This window comes from Mus musculus, chromosome 19 (assembly GCF_000001635.26).
Source record: "Mus musculus strain C57BL/6J chromosome 19, GRCm38.p6 C57BL/6J".
Taxonomy (NCBI): Eukaryota; Metazoa; Chordata; class Mammalia; order Rodentia; family Muridae; genus Mus; species Mus musculus.
The window spans coordinates 38,786,865-38,810,261 of record NC_000085.6 but is presented as its reverse complement, the minus strand read 5'-3'; the positions used below and the strand labels follow the sequence as shown (position 1 = coordinate 38,810,261).

General features: G+C 42.3%; 1 protein-coding gene across 2 annotated transcripts in view; it reads left to right on the top strand.

Moving 5' to 3' along the window:
- Noc3l (NOC3 like DNA replication regulator) overlaps positions 1 to 22,141 on the top strand; it is a 32,190-nt gene extending 10,049 nt beyond the window's left edge. The window contains exons 8-21 of one of the 2 annotated variants that reach the window (XR_386499.4): positions 161 to 254; positions 2,561 to 2,736; positions 3,047 to 3,175; positions 5,732 to 5,863; positions 10,872 to 10,952; positions 11,264 to 11,364; positions 14,393 to 14,465; positions 14,561 to 14,624; positions 14,705 to 14,776; positions 15,237 to 15,290; positions 16,029 to 16,157; positions 17,464 to 17,561; positions 19,890 to 19,974; positions 20,565 to 22,141. Coding sequence is in view for 1 of the 2 variants with exons in the window: in NM_021315.2 (NP_067290.2) it covers positions 161 to 254; positions 2,561 to 2,736; positions 3,047 to 3,175; positions 5,732 to 5,863; positions 10,872 to 10,952; positions 11,264 to 11,364; positions 14,393 to 14,465; positions 14,561 to 14,624; positions 14,705 to 14,776; positions 15,109 to 15,290; positions 16,029 to 16,157; positions 17,464 to 17,561; positions 19,890 to 19,974; positions 20,565 to 20,717 (1,569 nt within the window). In the remaining variant the exon portion in view is untranslated. Of the gene's footprint in view, positions 1 to 160; positions 255 to 2,560; positions 2,737 to 3,046; positions 3,176 to 5,731; positions 5,864 to 10,871; positions 10,953 to 11,263; positions 11,365 to 14,392; positions 14,466 to 14,560; positions 14,625 to 14,704; positions 14,777 to 15,108; positions 15,291 to 16,028; positions 16,158 to 17,463; positions 17,562 to 19,889; positions 19,975 to 20,564 lie in introns of both variants that reach the window. The other variant, NM_021315.2, reaches the window with a different exon arrangement.
- Positions 22,142 to 23,397: the final 1,256 nt, after the last annotated feature.

The following is a 23,397-nucleotide window of genomic DNA, read 5'->3' as shown; positions in this document are numbered from 1 at the left end:
AGAATTTTGGAGGGCTAGAGATGGGAAAGCAGGGGTCATTGCTGTTTGATCTGTGCTCCTGCCCCACCTTGCCCCACCTTGCCCCAAGTGTGAGGCGCTTGTTTTATTTCAGTTTTTGAATTTAATGCTCAGATACTTAAAATTATTTTGATCTTTCCAGATTCGTAAAGAAACCCAGAAGTTAAGAGAATTTGAAGAAGGCCTGGTTAGCCAATACAAATTTTATTTGGAAAATCTGGAGCAAATAGTTAAAGGTATATTAAACTTTTTTTTTTTTTTTTTTTTTTTTTAATGTAACCCTAGCTGTGTTGAAACTCAGTACCTAGACCAGGCTGGCCTCAAGTGCACAGAGATCTGCTTGCCTCTTCCTTCTGGGGGCTGGGTTTAAAAACTTGTACCATCATGCTCAACAATTAAGCGTATCTTAAAGGTACATACCTACCTAACCTTCTGCTTTCTGTGAGAGGCAGTCTAAAATCTGACTTCCTGGGGACCGGGCTGCAGTTCATTTGGAAGAGTTCTTACCAGGCCTTCACGATGCTTCCTGTCCCAGGTGCTGCATAAACCAGGTGTATGTGGTGGGGCACACCGATAATCTCAGCGAGGGCGGTGGAGGCAGCAATATCAGAAGTTCAGGGCCAGTCTCAGCTACACAGGGAGGTCAAGTCCACTGTATGCCAGAGAGGGGGCCCTGTCTCAAAGTGCAGAAAGACTTCCAGAGTTCAGCCTTTCTCCACCATTTACATAATAAATTATATGCCTATTTTCTATCAGTAAATTGTAATAATATCATTTAAATTGTATGATTTTTAAGAAGCAGTTGGATGTATGGACATGCAGTGTTTAGATAGTTTATCGACTGTAAATATTAGCCTCCTTGTTGCTGTAGTTCTTGGGTTTCCTTTTGTGGTGCTGGGGCTTGGCTTCAGGACCACATGCACACTAGGCAAGCACACTGCAACTGAGCTATGTACCCAGCACACTACAGTGCTTTATAGGTAGCCATGCATACGCTGAATCTATGAACAGTTGAGATCTCTTTTTTCTTTTTTAAAATTTTAAAACTCTAGAAAAAAGGTTGTACTTTGAAATAGATGTTCAAACCTTTAAAATAAACTTAAAAACTTAGGTAAGATGATAAACTCTTTCCATACATTTTGAGAAAATGGGAGTGTGGTGAAAACTTGGTGAATGGAGAAGATGCCTAGGTAAGATGCTTTCATCTCACTGGACTCCTTTCCTGAGGGCTAGGACCAAGGACAGCCTAGTTCCCGGCTGAGGCAGTGCTGCTGCGTGTCCTGCTGGCCCAAGTAGGACAGGGAAGTGGTAGAGTGGACATACACTAGAGGTGGATGCTGAAGCATTTGGATTTGATCTTCCCTGGCCATTGTCAAGCCCCAGGACAGGATCAGTCAGTAGAGACCTTGTCTCAACAAATAATGTGGACAGCCTGAGAGACAGCTCAGGAGACCTAAGTTTGGTTCCCAGGACTCAAGTCAGGCTGTTTACAACTGTCCTGGCCCGTGGGACAGTCGACCAGGGTCTGAGGAACCACCTGTGGAGAGAATGAGGGGCGAGAAACACAAGGACGGACAGCAAGTCTGATTGATCAAGCTGTCAAATTTTACTATTCCCAGGCAGGTTTTGTGCCCACAGAAGCAGGGTATGGGGAGGGGGATGACACAAAATCGCTTTGTTTCTGGGAGAACACACCTGTTCCCAAAAGCAGGATATTGGCTAGGTAAAAAGTTCAGCAGGAGGAACAGAGCAGAATGGGCTGCTAGGTACCTGTCCACAAGATCTATAGCTATTTGTTCTTAACTGGGGGTAGTACTTTCCCACAGAGGCCTCAACTTTTCCCACAGAGATCTCAACTAAGCTCGTACTTTTCCATAAGGCCAAGACTTTGTAAGTAAGCACTTATGGCGGACAAGGCAGTTAACATTCAAACAGGGTCGCTCCCAACATACAACTGCCTATAAAGCCAGGTCCAGTGACTCCAGTGCCTTTCTGGACTGTGTGGATATCTGCAGTCACATGTTCCCATGGACACATACACACACTTAAAAAATTAGTTGAAAGGTGACACACAAAGAGACATCTGGTTTTGACCCCTGGCTTTGGCATGGATATGGAAGTGGGCACAGAATTATACACAGTGCACACATATAAAAGAATATAATGTAACTATACTAAGAATGAAATTAAGCTTAATACCAAGTTACATATATGCACATTACTACATACATATAACATATATATAATATACACACACACATGTGAAATTTGTGGGTATACATGTGGGTGCACATGTGGCATAAGGGAATGCAGGTGTCTGGTGGGCAGTTCATAGGAGTCCGTTCTCTCCTTCCACCCTGTGGGTTCCAGGGGCTGAACTCAGCGGGTCCATTACTCACTAAGCCAGTCTACTGCCCCACATTACCATCTGGTCATGTGACTACTTTGAAAGATTAATAAGATGATTTATGTTTTTTCTCTCTTCTCTGGTCCCAGGATGAAACTCCAGTGATTAAAGTAACTGCATTTGTGTTTTAATTAGACTGGAAGCAAAGGAAGCTGAAGAAGAGCAATGTGGTGTCCTTAAAGGCCTACAAAGGGCTGGCTGAAGTGGCAGTGAAGAGCCTGTGTGAGCTGTTGGTGGCCCTGCCCCATTTTAACTTTCACAACAACATCATTGTACTGATTGTCCCTCTGATGAACGATGGGTCAAAACCGGTGGGTTGCTCTAAAACTGGTTTATAAGAACTGGTTTATTGCTCTGGTCTTTATGGAAAGATTACACACTGTATTCCATCTTACCCCTAAGTTCTCTATAAGCTGTTAGTGGTAACTTAGTATCAGTTTAGTATTCACTGTCTCTTAGAGAATTATTCGAGCATTAGTGGGCGCTTGCTTCTCCATGGAGGCTGTAACAGCTTAGGCTGCAGAGGGCAGCCTCCCAGCAGCCCCCCAGCAGCCCCCCAGCAGCCCCCCAGCAGCAGGGTCCAGTGTCAGCACTGCTTTATTGTAACGCTTTCTCCTCCAGGTATCTGAAATGTGTTGCGAAGCAGTAAAGAAACTCTTTAAACAAGATAAATTAGGCCAAGCTTCTCTGGGTGTCATTAAAGTCATCTCTGGTTTTGTAAAGGGCAGAAATTACGAAGTTAGGCCAGAGGTAAGCCTTTCTTTTTTTACTTTGATTTTTCTTTTTAATTACAAAGTGATTTTTATTGTTTCAAGAAATGTCTCTACAGATGTATTTATATAAGTTAAATGTACCCATTCACTGACTGAGTGTTGCTGACAGTCTGTTACAGTTTGTATAGCCCTCTAGGTGGACTTTTACAGAAATATATGCATTCTTGTTTCAAAACTTAAAAAATAGGCTTCTAGTAGGAATCCTTGTCTACAGGAGTGTGACAGGGTGTGTGGTAACCCTGAGCCTCCCACCCAGGCACATGCAGCCCTGTTGGTGAATAGTGAGTTGTCTCAAGAGCTTTTCTGATACAGTCAGTGTGGGGGAGAGAGGTTACTGTCTCTATTGTTTATTTTATATTGTGAGTATTTATGAATTAGGTTTCTTGGTATTATGATTATTATGATTTTTTGAGTAGAGTTAGTGGATCCAGTAGTAATTATTTAAAAATGGTCTTCTAACAATATTGTGTCATTCAGGTTGTCACTACTGACCTGACCAAGTAAGTGGTGGCCCAGTCCTCATCCCTGCTGTTTAATCTCTTGTTAGTTTCTGAGGTGGAAAGCTGCCCATTTGCACATCTTTTTTTTTTTTTTTTTAAATTTTGTGTGTGGTATTAGACTTGTGAACTTGGGGCTTGTGCTCAGATGTACATATGTGAATGTGGACGGTACAGTAGATTGAGTATATTCCTTGGTTGCTGTCCACTTTTATTTATTTATTTATTTATTTATTTATTTATTTATTTATTTATTTATTTATTTATTTATTTATTTTGAGACAGCCTCTCACTGAACTTTGTGATTTGGCTGGCTACTGAACTTTGAGATCCACCCCGTCCTCTCTCCCAGGCACAGTGCCATACCCAACTAACTAACTAACTTCCTTCCTTCCTTCCTTCCTTCCTTCCTTCCTTCCTTCCTTCCTTCCTTCGTTTGTTTGTTTGTTTGTTTGTTTTGAAATAGGGTTTCTCTGTGTAGCCCTGGCTGTCCTGGAACTCACTCTGTAGACCAGGCTGGCCTCAAACTCAGAAATCTGCCTGCCTCTGCCTCCCGAGTGCTGGGATTAAAGGCGTGCGCCACCACGCCCGGCCATACCCAATTCTCTATATTGGTACTGGGGATCTGAACTCAGGCACTTTACTGAGTGAGCCATTTTTACATCATGTTCACATATTAATACAGGTGGGGATCTGAACTCAGGCACTTTACTGAGTGAGCCATTTTTACATCATGTTCATGTATTAATACAGGTTTGCTTCTCTGTATGCTCTTTCAAAGTTGTTTCTCTATTAGAAAATTTAAATTTATGTAATGAGAACTAATGAAGGATGAAAGAAAAATAACCGAGAAGCAAAACTTTAAGCTAGGTGTTGCTATTTCATACTGTTTGCCTTCAGATCTCTTTCAATTCCTTTTTCCCTTTAAAAAGTGGTGATACTTAGTTGAACCACCAACATAAAAAATCACAGGTTTCTACTGCTGCCTCTGCTGCTGCTTCTCCTCCTTCTCCTCCTCCTCTTCTTCCTCCTTTTCTTTCTCTTCCTCCTCTCCTTCCTGTCCTTCCTTCCTTCCTTCCTTCCTTCCTTCCTTCCTTCCTTCCTTCCTTCCTTCCTTCCTCTCTCTCTCTTCCTCTCTCTTTCTCTCTCTGTCTCTCTCTCTCTCTTTTCTTTCTTTCTCTCTCTCTTTCTTTTTTCTTTTTTTTTTAAGACAGCTTTGCTGTCCTGGATCTCACTCTATCAACCAGGTTGGCCTCAAACTCAGATATGTACCTGCCTCTGTCTTCCGAGCACTGGGATTAAAAGTGTGGGCCATACTGCCAGCAATAACAGTCTTCCTAAGAGAAAAGATAATAATTTGATATGGCTTGAATATGAAACTCAGCTAAAGAGAGATCCTTTTAACTTTAGTGATGCTAGAATAAATGCTACATTCCCCAATCCCCTACAAACTATACCCTTTAATTTGGGGTTGTTTTTTCATTGGCTAGTAATATTTTATGAGCACACAGAATGCCTACAAAGTGTTTGAAATTTATCTTTCTAATACCGAGAATGACCTTAGGTTTATTTCACTTTATGCCGTTTGTTAATCACTTTTCTCCCATGCTTTCAGTCCTGTTACCTGAAATATCCACCTTCCCTTCTAGATGTGCATGTTGGGACACTGAAAGAGTCAGAACCTATGGTTGTCGAGAGTTTGCCCCATGTAAGCTGCTGTGACTGAGAGTCCAGTGAGGAGTGTCTTAAGAGGCAGTGCAGGGGCTCAGTCTTTGTACTGTGAGGACCATGAGTGCTGGCACTGTTAATTGCAAAACTGGGGAGAGTACAGATAGTTTAGTCTTGATTGGTCTTTTTCCATACCATTCCAAATTTCTTTCTGGCCATTTGCCCTGTGCCATCTTGTGTCCCATTATCAGACGAGGGTAGAACTCTGTATTGAAGTGGTAGACATCCTACAGACTTAGAGTAAGTTCTTCTCTACAGAGTCTTTGGGTGTAGTAAGCTGTGTGTGTGCTTTTTCTTCCCACTGTTAGATGTTAAAAACATTTTTATGCCTGCGGATCAAGGAGGTAGAAGTGAAAAAAGATACAGAGGACATTAACAAGCCCAAAAGGTTCATGACTTTCAAGGAGAAGAGAAAAACTCTATCAAGAATGCAAAGAAAGGTTTGGTTTATTTTCTTTTTCATTTTATTATATATTCTGCCTTGATGGATCTTGCATTATAATCAAAGTATAAGTAGATACGTCTTGTATATGTATTTAATGTATTCTGATTACCCTCTCCCACTGTTTTCTCGAATCTCCCTGCCATCTCTATCAGTCAGTCCCTCCACTCCCAAAGATACACACATCAGCCCACTGCAGTTTAAGCAAGGCTACCTGTGACTATTTGAAGTATCAGTTGGAGCCTGATGGGGTTAACTGTGGCTACAAAAATGGAAGGTCATTTCCCCTCTGCTGGGATTAAGGGGGTGGGCCACCACCCCTAGCCTTACAGGCACCCTATAATCCCTCAGTAGCAAATAGTTTGGCTGTTAGCACTAGGCCTGCCTGAGCTCTTCCTGCCACAGTGCCTGGCTGTTGTTGACAGGTCCATTCTTGACCGAGTACAGGCATCCATAGCAGTGATGAATTCGTGATTGCAGTGGTTGTGTCTTCTCAGAAGAGGACATTTCCTTGACTTCTCCCTATTTTCCCACTTACAGTCCTTCTCCCCTTTCCTGCAGTGTTCCCTGAGCCTTGGATAGGATGATGAACTGGTTTGTTCAGGCTGAGCACCCACTATCATTTATTCTTACATCATGGCATGCCGTTGTGAGTCTCTGGATTCACTACTGTTCACAGGAAAGAGGCTTGTATGATTAAGACTGAAAGTAGCATATATCTGTGGGTATATAAGCATAAATACCTAGAAGGCAGCTTAAAGCTATGTCAATTAGCTAATTAATGGTATTCAGTTCTCCTATGGCTTGTGATCTCTCCATCACGGATTTTTGACTATGTTTACAATACCAATATGTTTATAGTCTGTCCTCTGAAAACAAGTCTTAAATTCAGCAGAGAGCAGTTAGCTACCCCATAAAAGTAGGCTTCTGTTGCACAAGTGGGAGCATCTTGCTTGGCTGGTCTGTCAAGATCATAGCGTTCACAACTAGATAAGACCATTGCAGCTTTTTCTGCCCCAGCATCTGTATAGCACCTTTAGGGACTGTGAAAGTTAGCAGGGAGGACTGTTAGATAAATTCCAGCTTGATTTCTTTATATCGTGAATGCAGATATGTGGTCTCTTCAGTAATAGGGTCTTATTGTTTAGCTTTAGTGGGCTGCCAAGAGGAATGGCAAGAACCTATATTGGTTTAGGAGACTTCTGGGGCCTCTTTGACCCCACATAGTTCATGAGGAGCTGTCTACTCCCAGCACTGGGGCTTTGTTTAAAAACTGGAAGCTTCTGGAATCAGCCCTGCAGGTTGATCTCCCTTCAAACTTTTCCTTTAAAAAAAATCATTTTAAAATTTTGTTACAAGGTAGGCTTTTTCATATGGCTTTTTCATAGGCCTCAGGTTTGGTTATTTCTACCTTCCCACCATGTTTCCCCTGCTGAAATCTTTATAACCCCAATATCTCCCCTCTCTACTTTTGTATTATACATTCTGATACCCCTCCTTTCAGGCATCTTCCTCCCAACACCTTGAGCTTTCCTAGTCCCGGCTGTTCTGGAACTCACCATGTAGACCAGGCTGGCCTCAAACTCAGATCCTCCTGCCTCTGCCTCTGCTTCTGCCTCCTGTGTGCTGGGATTAAGTGGGTGGGCCACCACACCTGGCCTTACAGGCACCCTTGAAGGTACAGACTTTGAGTTTGGAAGCTAGAATCTTCTTATGAGGGTGAACATGTGACATTTTTCTGTCCCTAGTTCCATTACCTTATTCAGTATACTTCTCTGTACTTCCATCCAGTTGCCTACAAATTTTGTGATTTAATTTTCTTTAGAACAAAATAAAGTTGCATTGTGTATATGTTCTACATTTCTACTATCCATTCATTAGTTGATGGACGTCTAGGCTGTTTCAATTCCTAGCTGTTGGGAATAGAGCAGCAGTGAGCTTGGATGAGCAAGTGTCTCTATAGTAGAATCTATGTCCAGGAGTAGAATACCTGGGTCACATGGCAGTTCAGCCTCTGACTTTCTTAATCTCCACACTGATTTTCATAGTGTCTCTATCATTTTACACTCCCATCAAGAATGAGCAAGAGTTGTTCTTGACTCTCTTCCTCTTCACTATTTGTTAATGATTTTTGTTTTGGGTGTTGTTGTTGTTTTCAAGGCAGGGTTTCTCTGTGTAGTCCTGGGTGTCCTGGAACTCTGTAGACAGGGCTGGCCCTCAAACTCAGATCCACCTGCCTCTGTCTCCTGAGTCCTGCATGTGCCATTACCACCTGACTGAGGTTGTTGTATTCTTGATGTTTTGAAATTTGAATTTTTTTTCATTTTTAATTTTTTAATTAATTAATTTGTATCCATAACGCTGTTCCCCCCAGTTCCTCCACAGAGTCCTTCCCCCCACCTCCCTTCCCTTCTCCTCTGAGAGGGTGGGCCCCCCTGGGTATCCTCTACCCTGGTACATCAAATCTCAGCCGGGTTAGGCGCATCCTCTCCCACTGCAGCCAGACAAGGCAGTCCTATGTGTTGGGGACCAGTTCACCCTGTGTATGTTCTTTGGTTGGTTGCTTAGTGTCTAGGAGATGCCAAGGGTCCAGGTTAGTTGGCTCTGTTGGTCTTCCTGTGGAGGTCTCATCCCCTTCAGGGCCTTCAATCCTTCCCCCAACTTTTCTGTAAGAGTTTCCAAGCTCCATCCAATGTTTGGCTGTGGGTCTCTGCATCTGCTTCAGTCAGCTGCTGGGAAGAGCCTCTCCTAGGACAGCTATGCTAGCCTCCTGTCTGCAAGCATGATGGAGTATCATTAATAGTCAGGGATAGGTGCTTGCTCGTGGGCCGGTTATTGGTTGGCCATTCCCTGTCTCTGCTCCATTTTTGTCCCTGCATTGTTTTTAGATAGGACAAATTTTTGGTCAAGTTTTGTGGATGGGTTGGTGTCCTTATCCACTGGGGTTCCTGCCTGGCTTCATGCCCCCATTGTTAGACTTCTTGGCTAAGGTCACCTTCATTAACTCCTGGGAGCCTCTCCCATCCCAGGTCTCTGGAACTTCCTAGAGATTCCCCTCCGCCTTCCCACCCCTGGCAGCTGTAGGTTTCCATTCATTCTCCTGTCCCTCTGTCTCTCTCCTGTCTCTCCTCATACCTGATCCTGACTGCTCCCCCCATTCCCTTCCCACCTGGTTCCCTTCCTCCCTCTGCCTCTTTTGACTATAGGATGTGCCATCACCACCTTGCTAAAGTAGCTGTGTTCTTGATGTTTTGAATATTGATTCTTTATGTGTTCTAGATAACAGCTCTCTGCCGTACCTGGCAAAGATTCCTCCCATTCTGTGGGCTTCACACGACTTTGCTTGTCTGTACAGAGTTTTTCGTTTCACAAGGTCCCATTGGCTAGTTGTTGGCCTTATTTCTTGAGCAACCAAAGTTCTGTTTCTAACATCCTAGCCAGTGTCTGTGCTGTAGAGGGCTCTCTACCTTCTCTTCTAATAGTTGCAGGGTTCAGGTTTCACAGTGACCTTTGATCCATTTGGAGTTAGTTTTTATGCAGGGCAAGAAAGAGATGGGGGTCTAATTTCCTTCTCCTTGTTTACATCCCATCCGAATTTCCCAGCATTTGCCAATGATGCTGTCAAGAAAGGTCCTGCTATGTAACCTAGGCTAGCCTTGGAGTTTTCTGCCCTTAGCTCCAAAATGCTGGGGTTGTAGGCCTGTTTCACCATGCCCAGTTTTACATTAGAGTTAAATCAGAAAAATACTGAAATCTGCTGGGCGTGGTGGCGCACGCCTTTAATCCCAGCACTCAGGAGGCAGGCAGATTTCTGAGTTCGAGGCCAGCCTGGTCTACAGAGTGAGTTCCAGGACAGCCAGGGCTACACAGAGAAACCCTGTCTCCAAAAACCAAAAACCAAAAAAAAAAAAAAAAGAATTGAAATCTGGGCAGTGTGTATGTTTATATTTTTTTCTAGCTATTTAGGAGGTTGAGGTGGGATGATTGCTTGAGTCCAATTTGTGATTAGGATCTGGAAACTAACAAGATTTTTTTGCTTAAAAAAGGAAATAAATTAAGCAAGTTTAAAAATCTAAACTATTTAGAGAATTTTGTTTTTCCCACTTTTTATAAAAAAACACCTTTCTTAAATCAACTTGGACTGACAACTGTTAGCAGAGAGCAATAGGTGAATTTTCTTTCCTTTTTTCCCCACTAGGCAGACTTACCCTTAGGTTGGTTGGAGCTTTTTAAAAGTTTTTTAATTACTTTTTATATATGTGTACATTTGTGCACATGTGACTGTTGTGTGTGTTTAGGGGTCAAGAGACAGTGCTGAAGCTCTGTCCTACCCTGTGGGTTCTAGGGATGCTCTCAAGTCAGCAGGCTTGGCAGGAAGGCTGTCCCCACAGCCACCCCCTTCCAGCTTAAATAACTACATTTAGTTATTTTTCTGCACGTGTCTACGAAAAGTTGTTTGAGTCATGAAGTACAGATTTCCTTTTCTTGACAGTAAGGGTCAAGAAAAGTCATTTGAGTTTTTATTGTTTAGTTGTTTTATTGGTTAAAGTTCTTATCTCTTAGATGTGGGTTGAAATCAGTCACTTTTCATTTACTGGCATTTTTGAAGGTTAATTTAGAAGGGCACAGTATCTACCCTTAAGGGTCATTTTACAGTTTAGATGGGATGACGCATGTGCATAAACAGTAATTGTTACGTTAGCACCGTTACGTACGTTTCCATCCTTCCACCGTTTTCCAAGGGACGACCAGTGTGACTGAGTCAGTCGGCTTGCGGGTCTCACCCGTGCTCTTCTCCCTTTGCTCGTGTCACATTCACAGGCAGTATATGGCCTTACCGTGTTTTATAGTATTCACACTGCCTCTGTTATGCATGTGTGTCTGAGTGTGTATATGCGTCCTCATACTTGTATATGTATGTAAGTATGTATGTGTACACATATGTATATGTATATACATATATACATACACATACGAATAATGTTTTTCCTTTTTTCTCTTTTCAGTGGAAGAAAGCAGAAGAGAAACTAGAGCGGGAACTTCGGGAGGCCGAAGCTTCGGAAAGCACTGAGAAAAAGCTGAAACTGGTGGGCAGTTCCACTCTGTCATGTTTTGTTAAATGATTTTAATTATAAATTGTTTTGACTTAAAGGTATATCATTTTGATTTATTTGATGGGTTTTAGGTAGGTTTTTTTTTTTTTAACATATAAGGAAGTATGAGGTAATGCATGCCAGTTTATGAAATTACCAGGCCTTGATTCTATTTTGTTCCAAAATCTGCATTCTCAGGGGATGAGAGAGGGAAAAGAAGCTTTGGCTTTGCAAGTTGTGATTAGTCTAACTCGTGGAGAACAGCCAGCTAGCTCTAAGGCGCTCTCGTCTGCTTTCTCTGCCAGCACACCGAGACTCTGAATATTGTGTTTGTGACCTACTTCAGAATACTGAAGAAGGCCCAGAAGTCACCTCTTCTGCCAGCGGTTCTAGAAGGCCTTGCCAAGTAAGGGTTGTGTGGGCTGTAAATAGCGATGGGCATCACAACTGAGGCTCTCAGAGTGTCCCCTATGCTGTCCTAATGCTACACTTCTTGTGCTGTGCCTTTGGCTTTTCTTATTTTAAATCTTTTAAAATTGATTCTTTTTTCTTCTGCTTAATGTTTCTGGCATCCCTAAGAATCACCACTCAGTTCTTGATTCTGTTCTGTTTTGTGTGTATGGGTGTTTTGCCTTTGTGTATGTCTGTACACCATGTGTGTGCATGGTGCCCTCAGAGGGCAGAAATGGGCATTGGATTCCTGGGGTTGGAGTTAACAGATTGTTGTAAGCTGCTATGTGGGTGCTGATGTCACCTTCCTCTGGAGGAACACATGCCCTTAACCATAGGGCCATCTTTCCAGCCCAAATTCTTGACTCCTTTTTGTACTATGCTGTTGGTGTTCTGCCAGCCGTTTGTGGGCATCAGACACACATGATTCTTCAGTCTGTTTTATTAACCCAGCTTGCAGATCCTCTTCTAGTTCACTACATCTGTTCCTGCTAAAATAGATCTTGTGTGTGCTGTCAGCACTGATGATCTTAGGGAATGTTAGCTCAAAGTAATAGTTATTAACTCTGAGGTGGTACCTTGTACTCATTGCTATCCTGTACGATACAATGCACACCACTGGTACAATTGGAAACTTTCTGCTAGCCTCATTAGGTAGCAGAGATTTAGAAACAGACTTGCAAATGCAGCTCCGGCTGGAAGATAGGAGTTCTGTTCTTTCAGAGTCTCACTGGTGACTGGAGCTCACAGGGCTGTGCCTCCTTACGAAAGATTACATCCTTGTCATTAGAAACCTCCAGAAAAGTCAGAGCGAAGGAAGGGTTATGAAACCTGCTATTTTGGTTTTGTTTTGCTTTGTTTTGACATGGGGTCTTCTCTGTACTCCAGGGTAGCCTAGAAGTCACTGTATAGTTCAGACTGGCCTTTAATTTGTGGCTTCCAGGTGTGAATCAGCATTTCTAGTACCCAACATCTTTTATTTATTTTTGTTTTATGGTTAACTCTCTCTATAAAAAATAGGCTCCTTTTTTTCTTCTTTTTCAAGTAATATATGCACATTTTATAAGTCCAGAGAATAAGAAATGTAAATGTGCCTTCTCCATTGTGTTTGTGTGTCTGCTTGTCCTTTTCTGACAATTAAATGGAAGAATATGTGTGCAGTGTCTTTTAAGTCCCCTTAAGTCACTCAAGGATCTTCCCATGGTAGCACATAGAGAGCATTTCTTTCTTCTTCTCCTTTTTAATATTTTATTTTTATTTTTAGGGATTTTTGAAGAAAGGTCTTATGCAGCCCACACTAGCCTCAAACTTGTATAGCCAGGGATGACAGATTTCTGATCGTTCTCCTCCACTCCCCAGGTGTTGGGATTATAGGCACGCACCTCTTACTTATATCTTCATGAACCTGAGCACATGTGTTCTCAGATGAAAGAAAGGCCATTCACATTTTAAATTCTGGTTAATAATGCCACATTGTATAGAGCGTGGTGGCTCATTCCTTTAATTCCAGGAGGCAGAGGCAGGCAGATCTCTTTTGAGTTCTAGGCCAAGCCAGGGCTATACAGAGAACCCTTTCTTGAAACTGCCCCCACCTCCAATAGTGCCACATTACTTCCCATGAAATTGGTAGGCGCGCAGGGGGCACCTCTCACTTTGTTCAGAGGTCTAGCAGATGCTTGGACTTGTTTTGTAGTGTACAGAATATTCTCACATCCAGTAGCTTAAGATTCCTGAACTCTGCTGTCTCATTCGTTTCAAGAAAGAGGCCTCGGGCAGTCACGTGATTCCATGAAGTATCACACACGTCATTAGGAGCAGAGCTTCAGTCGCCCGCCCAGTAATTATATGTTTTATTTTCAAGCGTATCATAGTGTCCGTATTCCCAGGTTAAGTGCCAAGGATTGAGAGCTTCTGTGTGTTCCACCTGGCAGCAGCTCCTCTAACTCCCAAAGTCCAGGCTCTTATAAGAGATTGGTTGGTTGATTGATTTATGAGTGCTCTATTTATATATATCCCTCCAAAGAGGGCATCAGATCCCATTACAGATGGTTGTGAGCCACCGTGTGGTTGCTGGGAATTGAGTTCAGGACCTCTAGAAGAGCAGCCATCTGAGCCAGCAGCCGCTGAGCCATCTCTCCAGCCCCCCCCAACCCCATGTTCTTATGAATGGCAGAGTCCTTTCCGTTTACTGCTCCCTGTCTGCTGGGAAGCTTGCTCTGGCTTCTGTTGCCTTCTTTATGACTTGTCGGTGCCCAGTGCATTTAGTCAGGGTATGTGTTCACTTGTTTGTCGGGACAGAGTATTTTTGTCTGGTGCCTCATATTCCTACCAAGTATACTGCCCAGTAGTGCGAGAATTGTGTAAAAAGTCAGTTTGAGTTAAGTGAAAGCTATCAGTGATCTCTTACTTCCATTTCAACTAACAATTAGAAATAAGTAATATTTACAGTGTTATTTTAAAGTCAAGCTGTACCATATTTTTGGCTATTTTATTGGGTTCTTTTACCTGTCACTCTTTTCCACCCTAGTCTCTCCCAACCCCCTGTCTGACTAGGGGCCTAGAGTTCCTTGGGGGCAAGTCCAGTCTTCCTCAGCAGGATATCCAGTGTTTTCTTTTCTCTTTGCTCACATGACCACTTGACAGACTGCAACAGCAGCAACCAGCAGCAGCCTCTGCAGCCTTGTGGGGCTCTGGCGCTTTTATATCCTCTCAAGAGTCCCCAGGATTTCAAGTGTAAGCTATCTGCAGCTGGCAGAATCACGCCCCTGCCAGAGCACCAGGCAAACTGTTCTTAGCTGCTGTGGACAACCTGAAGCAGTCCCATAGCCCACACCTGGGATTAACAACAACAGAGTCACATAATATAACTCTTTATTTTTAAAAAACTCAAATTCTCACTACATCTATTTTTACTTTTTTTTTTTTTTTGCTTGCTTTATTTCTGCTTTTGGATTATTTAGTAATTAAGTTTCATTTGATTCTAGGTTTGCACATCTTATAAATGTGGAGTTTTTTGATGATTTATTAGTGGTTCTTCATACCCTCATTGAGTCTGGGGTGAGTAACTTTTATCAGTGATTACATTTTAAAGATATAAATGGCAGAAATCACTCTCATTTGTTTTGTTTCTGTTCCGTTTTGTTTCTGTAAAGGAGCTAAGTTATCAAGAAAGTCTCCACTGTGTTCAAACTGCTTTTCATATTCTTTCTGGACAAGGTGAGTTAGTACGTTAGGCTTCCTTTCCTTTGTCCCTGAAGACTAACTTAACCTAACTTGAGTTTGTTGTCATCTCAAAGGTGATGTTTTAAATATTGACCCGATGAAATTCTATACACATCTCTACAAGACACTGTTCACATTACATGCAGGTATGTTTTCTGAAGATGCTTGCTTGGTACATATGTGTAGTCTGAGAGCCTGTTTGATCATAATTGTAGCCGATGAGAAACAGGATCTGCTGGGCAAGGCTGGCTGGCCCTTGCTGTGCAGCTGTACTTAATGCTGCACAAGATCCGGGTGAAAGGACTTCTGGCACTGACTGACTGGAAATGCAGTAAGAGTGGCCCAGCGCATCTCTAAGGCTCTCTGGGCTAGGAGGATGGTTTGCAGCGGGCATGACAGTTCATCATGGGGCCCCTGAGTTCAGGAAGTGGCATAATGAAAGCATAACGAGAGTGACCCTGAAGGACGTCTGTTTTAGGTGCCACCAACGACGGCATTGAGATTGTGCTCCACTGCCTCGATGTCATGCTAAGCAAGCGCAGAAAGCAGGTTTCTCATCAGCGAGCTCTTGCCTTCATCAAACGCCTTTGTACACTTGCTCTGCAGGTTCTTCCAAATTCAAGCATTGGCCTTTTAGCAACTACCAGGATATTGATGCATGTAAGTAAGAGCATAAAGAGGCAGAGCTTAGGTCTCACGGTGTCCTGGTACTGTGCTTGTTTGTATGCATCTCTTTCCCTTGAATGTTTCCTTTTTATTATAAAGTAATTCCTAGCCAGATGCAGTGGATCATGCCTGTAGTTACATAGGATACTGATGCTGAAAGACTGCTCAAGCCCACAAGTTTCAGGCCACCCTGAGCAGCAGATACATGTGAGTTTGAGACAAGGCTGGTCTGCGTAGTTCATTCCTGGCCAGCCAGTGCTACACAGTGACACCCTGACTCAAAAGACACTGCTGGTAGACTGTAAAAACAGAGCAGCAGGTGTGCTCTCGTTACTGCCCTGCCTGCTTCCCTTATGCAGGGTGCTCTTTAAACTACAGTGGATTTAAGAAATGGGTAGCACTAGGATTTGCACTCACACAGCTTGACATAGACATTGCTGTTATAAATGATGTTCTGACCAATGTTGGTACATTCAGTGTTTATCTGTAAGAGAGGTCCCGTAAAGTGAGATTGGAAGATGTGACAAATATGCCACCTTTGCAGATGGAGTAAATCTCTATAAACCAAGACATTCTGTCATGATACACATGTAAACTGTTTCTTGTTAAAGCTAGGTTTAAAGATGTTAAAATTGTAGCTCTTACTGTAACTGCAAATTTAAATACAACTATAGGACAGTCACATTCCTTAAGATACCTTAGTTAATTCTTTTTTATGTGATGTTTTTGCAGACTTTTCCCAGAACAGATCTCTTGCTTGATAACGAGTCTCAGGGCAGCGGGGTGTTTCTACCTGAGCTGGAGGAGCCAGAGTACTGTAATGCACAGAACACCGCACTGTGGGAGCTGCACACGCTTCGGGTAAGGGCCGTCCTTTCTTCCTCCTCCACTCCCCTCTCCTCACTTACCCCCCCCCCCCCAACCTGGTTTATGAGTGAACAGTATGTTTTCACCTTTTCCTCAAGTAGCTATTGCCAGAATGCACATGCGTGTTTTCTGGAATGCCTTCTGTGGGAGCGTTACTTAAATACCGTCCTCCTGAGGCTGCTGTGTACATTTCTAAAAAAGCAGAACGTGATGGAGTTGTGTAATGAGCATATGGAGATTTAATGAAGTCTTTCCCCAACACTGTTCAGAAAAGAGGATTTGTCATCAGGCACATTTATAGGACCATGTATTGGGTTCTATCCAAGGAGACTGTGGTAGACTCCATTATGAAGTAGTTTTACCTACAGTGCCAAGATCCGACAGTGAGTCCAGCGTTAGAGTGAGCCTAGAAACAGTGGTAACTTACTTCTCACTATGAAACAGAAACTGCCTTTTATTATTTCCTTTTATATTGTTAACTTGGTAATTTAACAGGTGTATATTTTAATCCCGAGAACAAAGGGTTTGTGTTTTGAGATAGAGTCTCTCTATGTAGTGCTGGCTGTCCTGGAACTCAGAGATCTGTGGAGACCTGGTATTAAGGACATGCTCCACCACACCTGGCTTGTAATATGTTCTTTTAAAAATTTGAAAGTTTTACTAAAAATTAAAATAAAATCATATTATTTTCTCCCTTCCCCCTCATGTCCATCTCCTCTCATGTCCATTTGCCCCAGCTCCCTCTCAAGTTCATGGCCTTTTTTCCTTTATTTGCTAACATATATATTATATGTATATATACAGATTATAAGCACATCAACACATACATATGCATAAATACATAAATACAACTTTCAGAGTCTGTCTAATGTTGCTCTATGACTTCAGGCTGACTTCTCGTGTTGGCTAGGGGCTCAACCCTGGGAAAGACTAACTTCCCACTTTATATCTGCAGTCCTGAGTTTTACCTTTGTTTAGTGCTTTGCTTAGGAGTAGGGCCCTTGTCAGCGTTCTTCTTTCACATTAGCATGTCTCACACACGTGGGATGCTGTGCTTGTTCAGATCATGTTTAGGCAGCCATGTTGCTGAGGTAGCATGGGTGAAAGCTTTGCTATCATTTCAGGGAGACAAACTCTCATGACAGATTTTCTGGGTCAAAGGTTTGAAATGATCTATATTCATGTTTTTGTTTGTTTGTTTTTTTTTTTTTAGGTTGGACTTTAAAAAAGCTGTGGCTTGTGTTTTTAAATAATGAATAATGTTTGTGAAATAGTGAATAATGTTTCTTTTCCTCTTCAGAGACATTACCATCCCATTGTGCGAAGGTTTGCAGCACATCTGCTTGCTGGGGCACCATCCGAAGGCTCTGAGGCCCTCAAGCCCGAGCTGAGCCGAAGGTAGCGTTTGCCACTGCATTGCTTTATGTGCCCGCCTTGAGACTCGCTGTGTAGCCCAGGCTGTCCTGGAACTCCCTGTATAGACCAGGCTGCCCTGGAACTCAGAGGTCCTCTTGATTCTGCCTCCTGAGCACTGTTACTAATGATGTGTGTCACCTGGCCTGTTTAGGGTTTATTTTTTTGTGCTTGGGATCAAACCTAAAACACCAACTTAGTCTAAGACTCAAAGACTCTGACCTGGCCCTTATCCTTTTATTTGTGTGCATGTGTTTGTGTGGGCCCACGTGTGTGTGTGTGTGTGTGTTTATACATGTGTGTATAGGTGTGTGTATTTATGTGCATGTGTTTGTGTGGGCCCACGTGTGTGTGTGTGTGTGTGTGTGTGTGTGTGTTTATACATGTGTGTATAGGTGTGTGTGTGTATGTGCGCGCGTGTGCGCGCGCGCGCTTGTGGAGACTAGCGGTCAGATTGTGTGTTGTTCTTCAGAAGTCATCCACTTTTATTTTTTGTTTCAGGATCTAGACTGAACCCCAGTGATCTTGTTTCTCAGTCTTTCCATGTTGTGACTACAAATAACTGTGCCTGGCTTTTTTTTTTTTTAAACTTCGGTGGCTAGGCTTGAACTCAGGTCCTCAAGCTTGCATGATAAGCACTTTAGCAAATTAGTTATTTGCCTAGCCCCAGGCTTTTCTTTTTTGTTTTCTTTTCTTTTTTCTTCTTGTAAGCGCATAGATTTCTTTAATTTAGATATTATAGATGAATTGTAGGCTAGACTGACTTTATACTGTCTTTAGAGTGTGAGCAAAAATGGAAGAAATTTGTATTTTTGTTTGATTGTTTTAGACAGGGTCCCATGTATCATTCAGGTTCTGCATTCCCATCCATAGCAGAGCGATCAGCCCTCCTTCACAGCCACTGGATCTTGAGTCGGGGTGCAGGGCTGAACAGTGTGTGTGTGTGTGTGTGTGTGTGTGTGTGTGTGTGTGTGTGTGTTTCACAAGTGCAGACTCTTGGGAGACATGCTTCAGTTTCATTTAATTGGGGGTGCGAGTAGGGGCTTTAGGGTGAGTGTACATCATTGGCCAGGTCCAGGGTGCTGGGGATGCCTCATTAGTGTAAGGAGGAATTCCAGGTGCTGCTGGACAGGACCTTATAAGGGGAAAGGGAGTTTTAACCTGGCTGCTGGGCTATGTAACCTCTTCCAGTGGGGCAAAGGTGTGTGTATGTGTGTATGTGTGTGTGGTGGGGTTACAGGGCTACGTGCACAGGGACACACAGGCCTGGGACAGGGGCCAAGCCATCCTACTACTGCCAGTTTCCAGGGTTTGGACATGTCTTGACTCTAATCTTGCTGCAGGCCTGCTTCCCCTGGTCCCATAGCTCCCTGGCCTCATACCCATGTGGTCTATGATGGGCACAAACTTAACCACATAAGAATTTATATGTGATGATCTTACAGTCTTGATCCCTTTCCCTGTACTCCCAAGGACTGGGATTATAGGTGTGCCCCACTATGCCTGGCTAGTTGTTTCCTTTTAAGATTGGAAAACTTCACTTAAAATTGACTTCCTGCTTGTCTTGAAATACTACATTTAGTTATTTCATATGGAAGATTTTGTTTAGATTTAATTATGTGTGTGTTTGGTATACATATATGTTTGTGCACCATGTGCGTGCTGCGTGCTTATGGCCCCCTGAAACTGGAGTTAGGAATGTTTGTAAGCCACCTTGTGGGTGCTGGAACGTGAACCTGGGTCCTCTGCAAGAGCAACAAATGCTCTTAACCTCTGAGCCAGCTCTTCAACCCCTATTTTGTATTTTAAATTGCCAATATAGTAAGTAAGTCTCTCCAAATAAGACTCAACTCTGCCATTTGCTATAAACCCTTTGTGGTAGATAGAGATGATGTTTGCCCATACTAAATGCAGCTGTTGCTTTTTCTTTTTTAACAGTTACCTGTGTCTCCCTCCCGCCTTGTTCCTTTTCTTTCTTTTGCAATGCAAGGAGCATAATTAGCACAGACCTGGCGTGGGCTGGGCAAGTACCATTCATCAAGTCTCAGCCCCACCTGACTTGTGTTGTGTTGTTGTGTTTTGTTTTTCCAAACAGGGTTTCTCTGTGTAGCCCTGGCTTTTCTGGAACTTACTCTGTAGACCAGGCTGTCCTCTAACTTGATTGTCTGCCTCTGCCTCCCTAGTGCTGGATCAAAGGCATGCACCACCACTGCCTGGTTCTAGTTTGTATCTTTAATGAATGAGTTGATTGAATGTTCTTAAAGTCACACAGATAATGATAGTATTTCTGCATATCTTATATTTTTATTATAGATCTGCAGTTGAACTTTTTGAGACTTACAGCATGGCAGCAATGACATTCAATCCGCCTGTTGAATCTTCACACTCCAAAAGGAAGGTATGTGATACGTTTTTTTTTTTTTTTTTTTTTTTTTACAAAGAGAGAGTAAACATTAAACCAATGTGTCTGTTAGCAATTCAACTCTATTTTGCCAGTTTTGTTTTCTTTTTTGAGACAGGGCATTGCTTTGTAGTCCAGGCTAACCTTGAACTTACTGACTTGCCTTAGCTTCCCATTAATTAGGCCTATAGGTGTTGACCACAAAGGCCAGGCTCTAGGAGTTGAGATTGGGGTAGATTCATGGTGCTAGAATTCTACAGAGATGGTTGATGAGACTTATTCAGTCTAGTGTCGATCAAAGACCTGACCAAGGATCTCTCTTTACTTGTTTCTTTTCTTGTTGTTGTTTGTTTGTTTTGAGACAGTTTCACTATGAGCTCTAGCTGTTCTAGAACTCACTGTGTGGGCCAGGCTGGCCTTGAACTCACAGGATGTACCCATCTGTACCTTCTGTATTGTCACTGCATGCAGCCCCATAGACTCTGTTCCCGTGGTTGGTGTTCACTGGCAATGGTTTTGGCTTTGCTCAGATTGGTTATTACTTACAATGTGTGTGGCTTTAACTATTAATTTTAACTTTTTTTCAGGATAAATTTTTACCAGGAGACTCATTTTTGAATGAAGATTTAAATCAACTAATCAAAAGATACTGTAATGAAGCTGCTCCTGAGACACCGCTGGATTTCGCCAAGTGTTTGGAAAGCTCATCCCGGCAGTACAGAGTGAATGGACTGTCTTAGATATCTGCATGTGCATGGCAGAGACACAAGGATATGTGAGGGCCTGTTTCTGTTTGTACAAGGAAGACTTCCTAAGAATGATTATTTGAGAACTGGAGCAGGGCCACAGAAGACCCTGCTCATTGGCTTGCTTTTCATGCCTTGCTCGGCCTGCCTTTTTATACAGTCCACACCAACTTGTCCAGGAATGGCACTGCCCATCAGTCATGAAATCTACAAATGCCCTGCAGACGTGCCATAGTCTAGTCTGTGGAGGCAGTCCTTCAGTTGAGATTTCCTCTGCTCAGGTTACTCCAGTTAAGTAGACAAAACCTAAACAAGACAGCTATTAAATTCTCTTTATAACTAAAAAAATATTGTTATTGCAGCACCATAGTTGAAAGCAAATAAAATATTTTGTGGGTTTTTTTTTAACCTTCATGGTTTTTTTTTTTTATTTGATTTAATTTGATTTGAATTTTTTATGAATTTATTTACTTATTCACTTTACATCCCCATCGTAGATCCCTTTCCTTCCAGTCCCCCTCCCCCCATGACTCCTCCCTCCCACCCCCTCCCTGTCATTTCTAAAGGAATGAAGGTTCCCCCCTGGGTATCTACCCACCCTGGCACCTCAAGTCACTACAGGACTAGGTACATCCTCTTTTAGTGAGTTCAGACAAGACAGCCCAGGTAGGAGAACAGGGTCCACGGGCAGGCAACAGAGTCAGGGTAGGACCAGCTCCGGTTGTTGGGGGATCCGATGAAGACCAGCCTGTACATCTGCTACATATGGGGGGAGGGCTAGGTTCAGCCCTCTGTGCTCTTTGGTTGGTGGTTCAGTCTCTGGGAGCCCCCAATTTTGTGAATTTTTTGATAAATAAGTTAAAGTTATACTCTTGTTCATTGGCTCTTGTTGAATGACACAAGGAATGACCAAATCTGACCTTTAAGGAGGAATGAGTGCTCTCATTGCTAGTGTGAGAGAGAGTATGAGTCAGAATCTAGAGTCTTTGAAGTTGGGTTAACTTATTACCTGAGAGTGATAGGGGAAAATTGCTCAGTAAGATGAAAGGTCCAAGATTTCCATTGTGCCATAGGAATATCGGTTCCTGTCCAACCAGGAAAGTGTTTTTCTCTTAAATTCTTTGTTGTTGTTGTTTTGTTTTGTTTTCTTTTTTGAGACAGGGTTTTGTAGACCAGGCTGACCTTGAACTCAGAAATCCACCTGCCTCTGCCTCCCAAGTGCTGGGATTAAAGACGTGCGCCACCACCGCCCACCTTAAATTCTTACAGATAAAAACTGTATATGTTTATAAATAGTTATAAAGAACTATTTTATATAATAGCTATTATCATTGTAGAAATGACTTACAAATACAAAATGTGTATGTAAATACTTTCTGCTATTAACTGAATAAAGTAGCTTCGATTTTTACTTCCTAGTCTTACGAGGTTTTGTTTGTTTTTTATTTTAGTGAAAAGCAGCTCAGCTAAATAGACTTAGTTCAGTGCCATAGAAACCAGTCATTCTGGGACTCAAGAGTTCTTTCCTCATAAAAATGTGAAAGCAGAAAATCCCTCCACCCAGAAGCGTCAGGGATGGTGACATTTTTTTCGTAATTAAGTTGGGCACGTGGTATGTGGGCAGAGAAGAGCCGCACAGTTACTGGAGGAGAGAGCAGTGGGGGAACAGTTACCAGCTGGATTTGAATTTGAGGGGATTCTTATGTGTGAGTTCTGGAAGTAAGTCTTTTTCTCTCCTTTTTTTTCTTTCTGAGACAGAGGCTCACTATAGACTCTGGGCTGCTCTGGAACTCAGATCTGCCTACCAGGGATTAAAGCCATGCCCAGCCTAAAAATATTTCTGAAGGCCTATTTTTAAGGCTTTATTGTTTTTTGTTTTGAAACAGGGTCTCTCCCTATAATCCTAGCAGTCCTGGAACTCCCTATGTAGACCAGACTGGTCTTGAACTCCCAGAGAGGCTCTTGACTCTGCCTCCTCCTACACCCAGTTAAGGTTTGATTATTGATGATGAGAAAACGTATGGTTCAGCATATACATACTTTCTTTAACCCCACTATTTGAATAAGAAATTCTAAGAATGTTAGAAATATTTGCATATACAACCAAAAGATCTGTCCATATGTTGGAAATCAATTATTTTCTAACACCGATGCATTCATATTTTACTTCATCAGCATCAATTGTATATAAGTGAAAAGTCAGTGAAAATAGCTAATTGACAGGATATTTCATTACTGTACTAAACCTTGTCACATTTGGACCATAAATCTATACAGTTAGCATTTCAATAATGTGAATATGTTGAACATTACTTTTCTTATATAGCCTTATATTAATGTTTTCTTTGTGGAGCAAGTATTATAGTTGTTAATAATCAAAAGCATATATATATGTATATATATATATATGTGTGTGTGTGTGTGTGTATCTCTATATATAGGTATATATAGGTATGTATAGAGATACACACACACACACACACACACACACACCCCTTGAGGGTTATATTAAGCTACAGCCTTAATTTTTTGAAGACAGATCTTGTGTACCTATTATACGACGCACTTAAAAGTGAAGTTTGATAGTAGGAGTAAAACAGCCTTGGTGCTTCATGGTCTTTGATGCTAAGTCAGGTAATTCACGCTACTTAAAAAGTGAGGCATTACCCAGTTC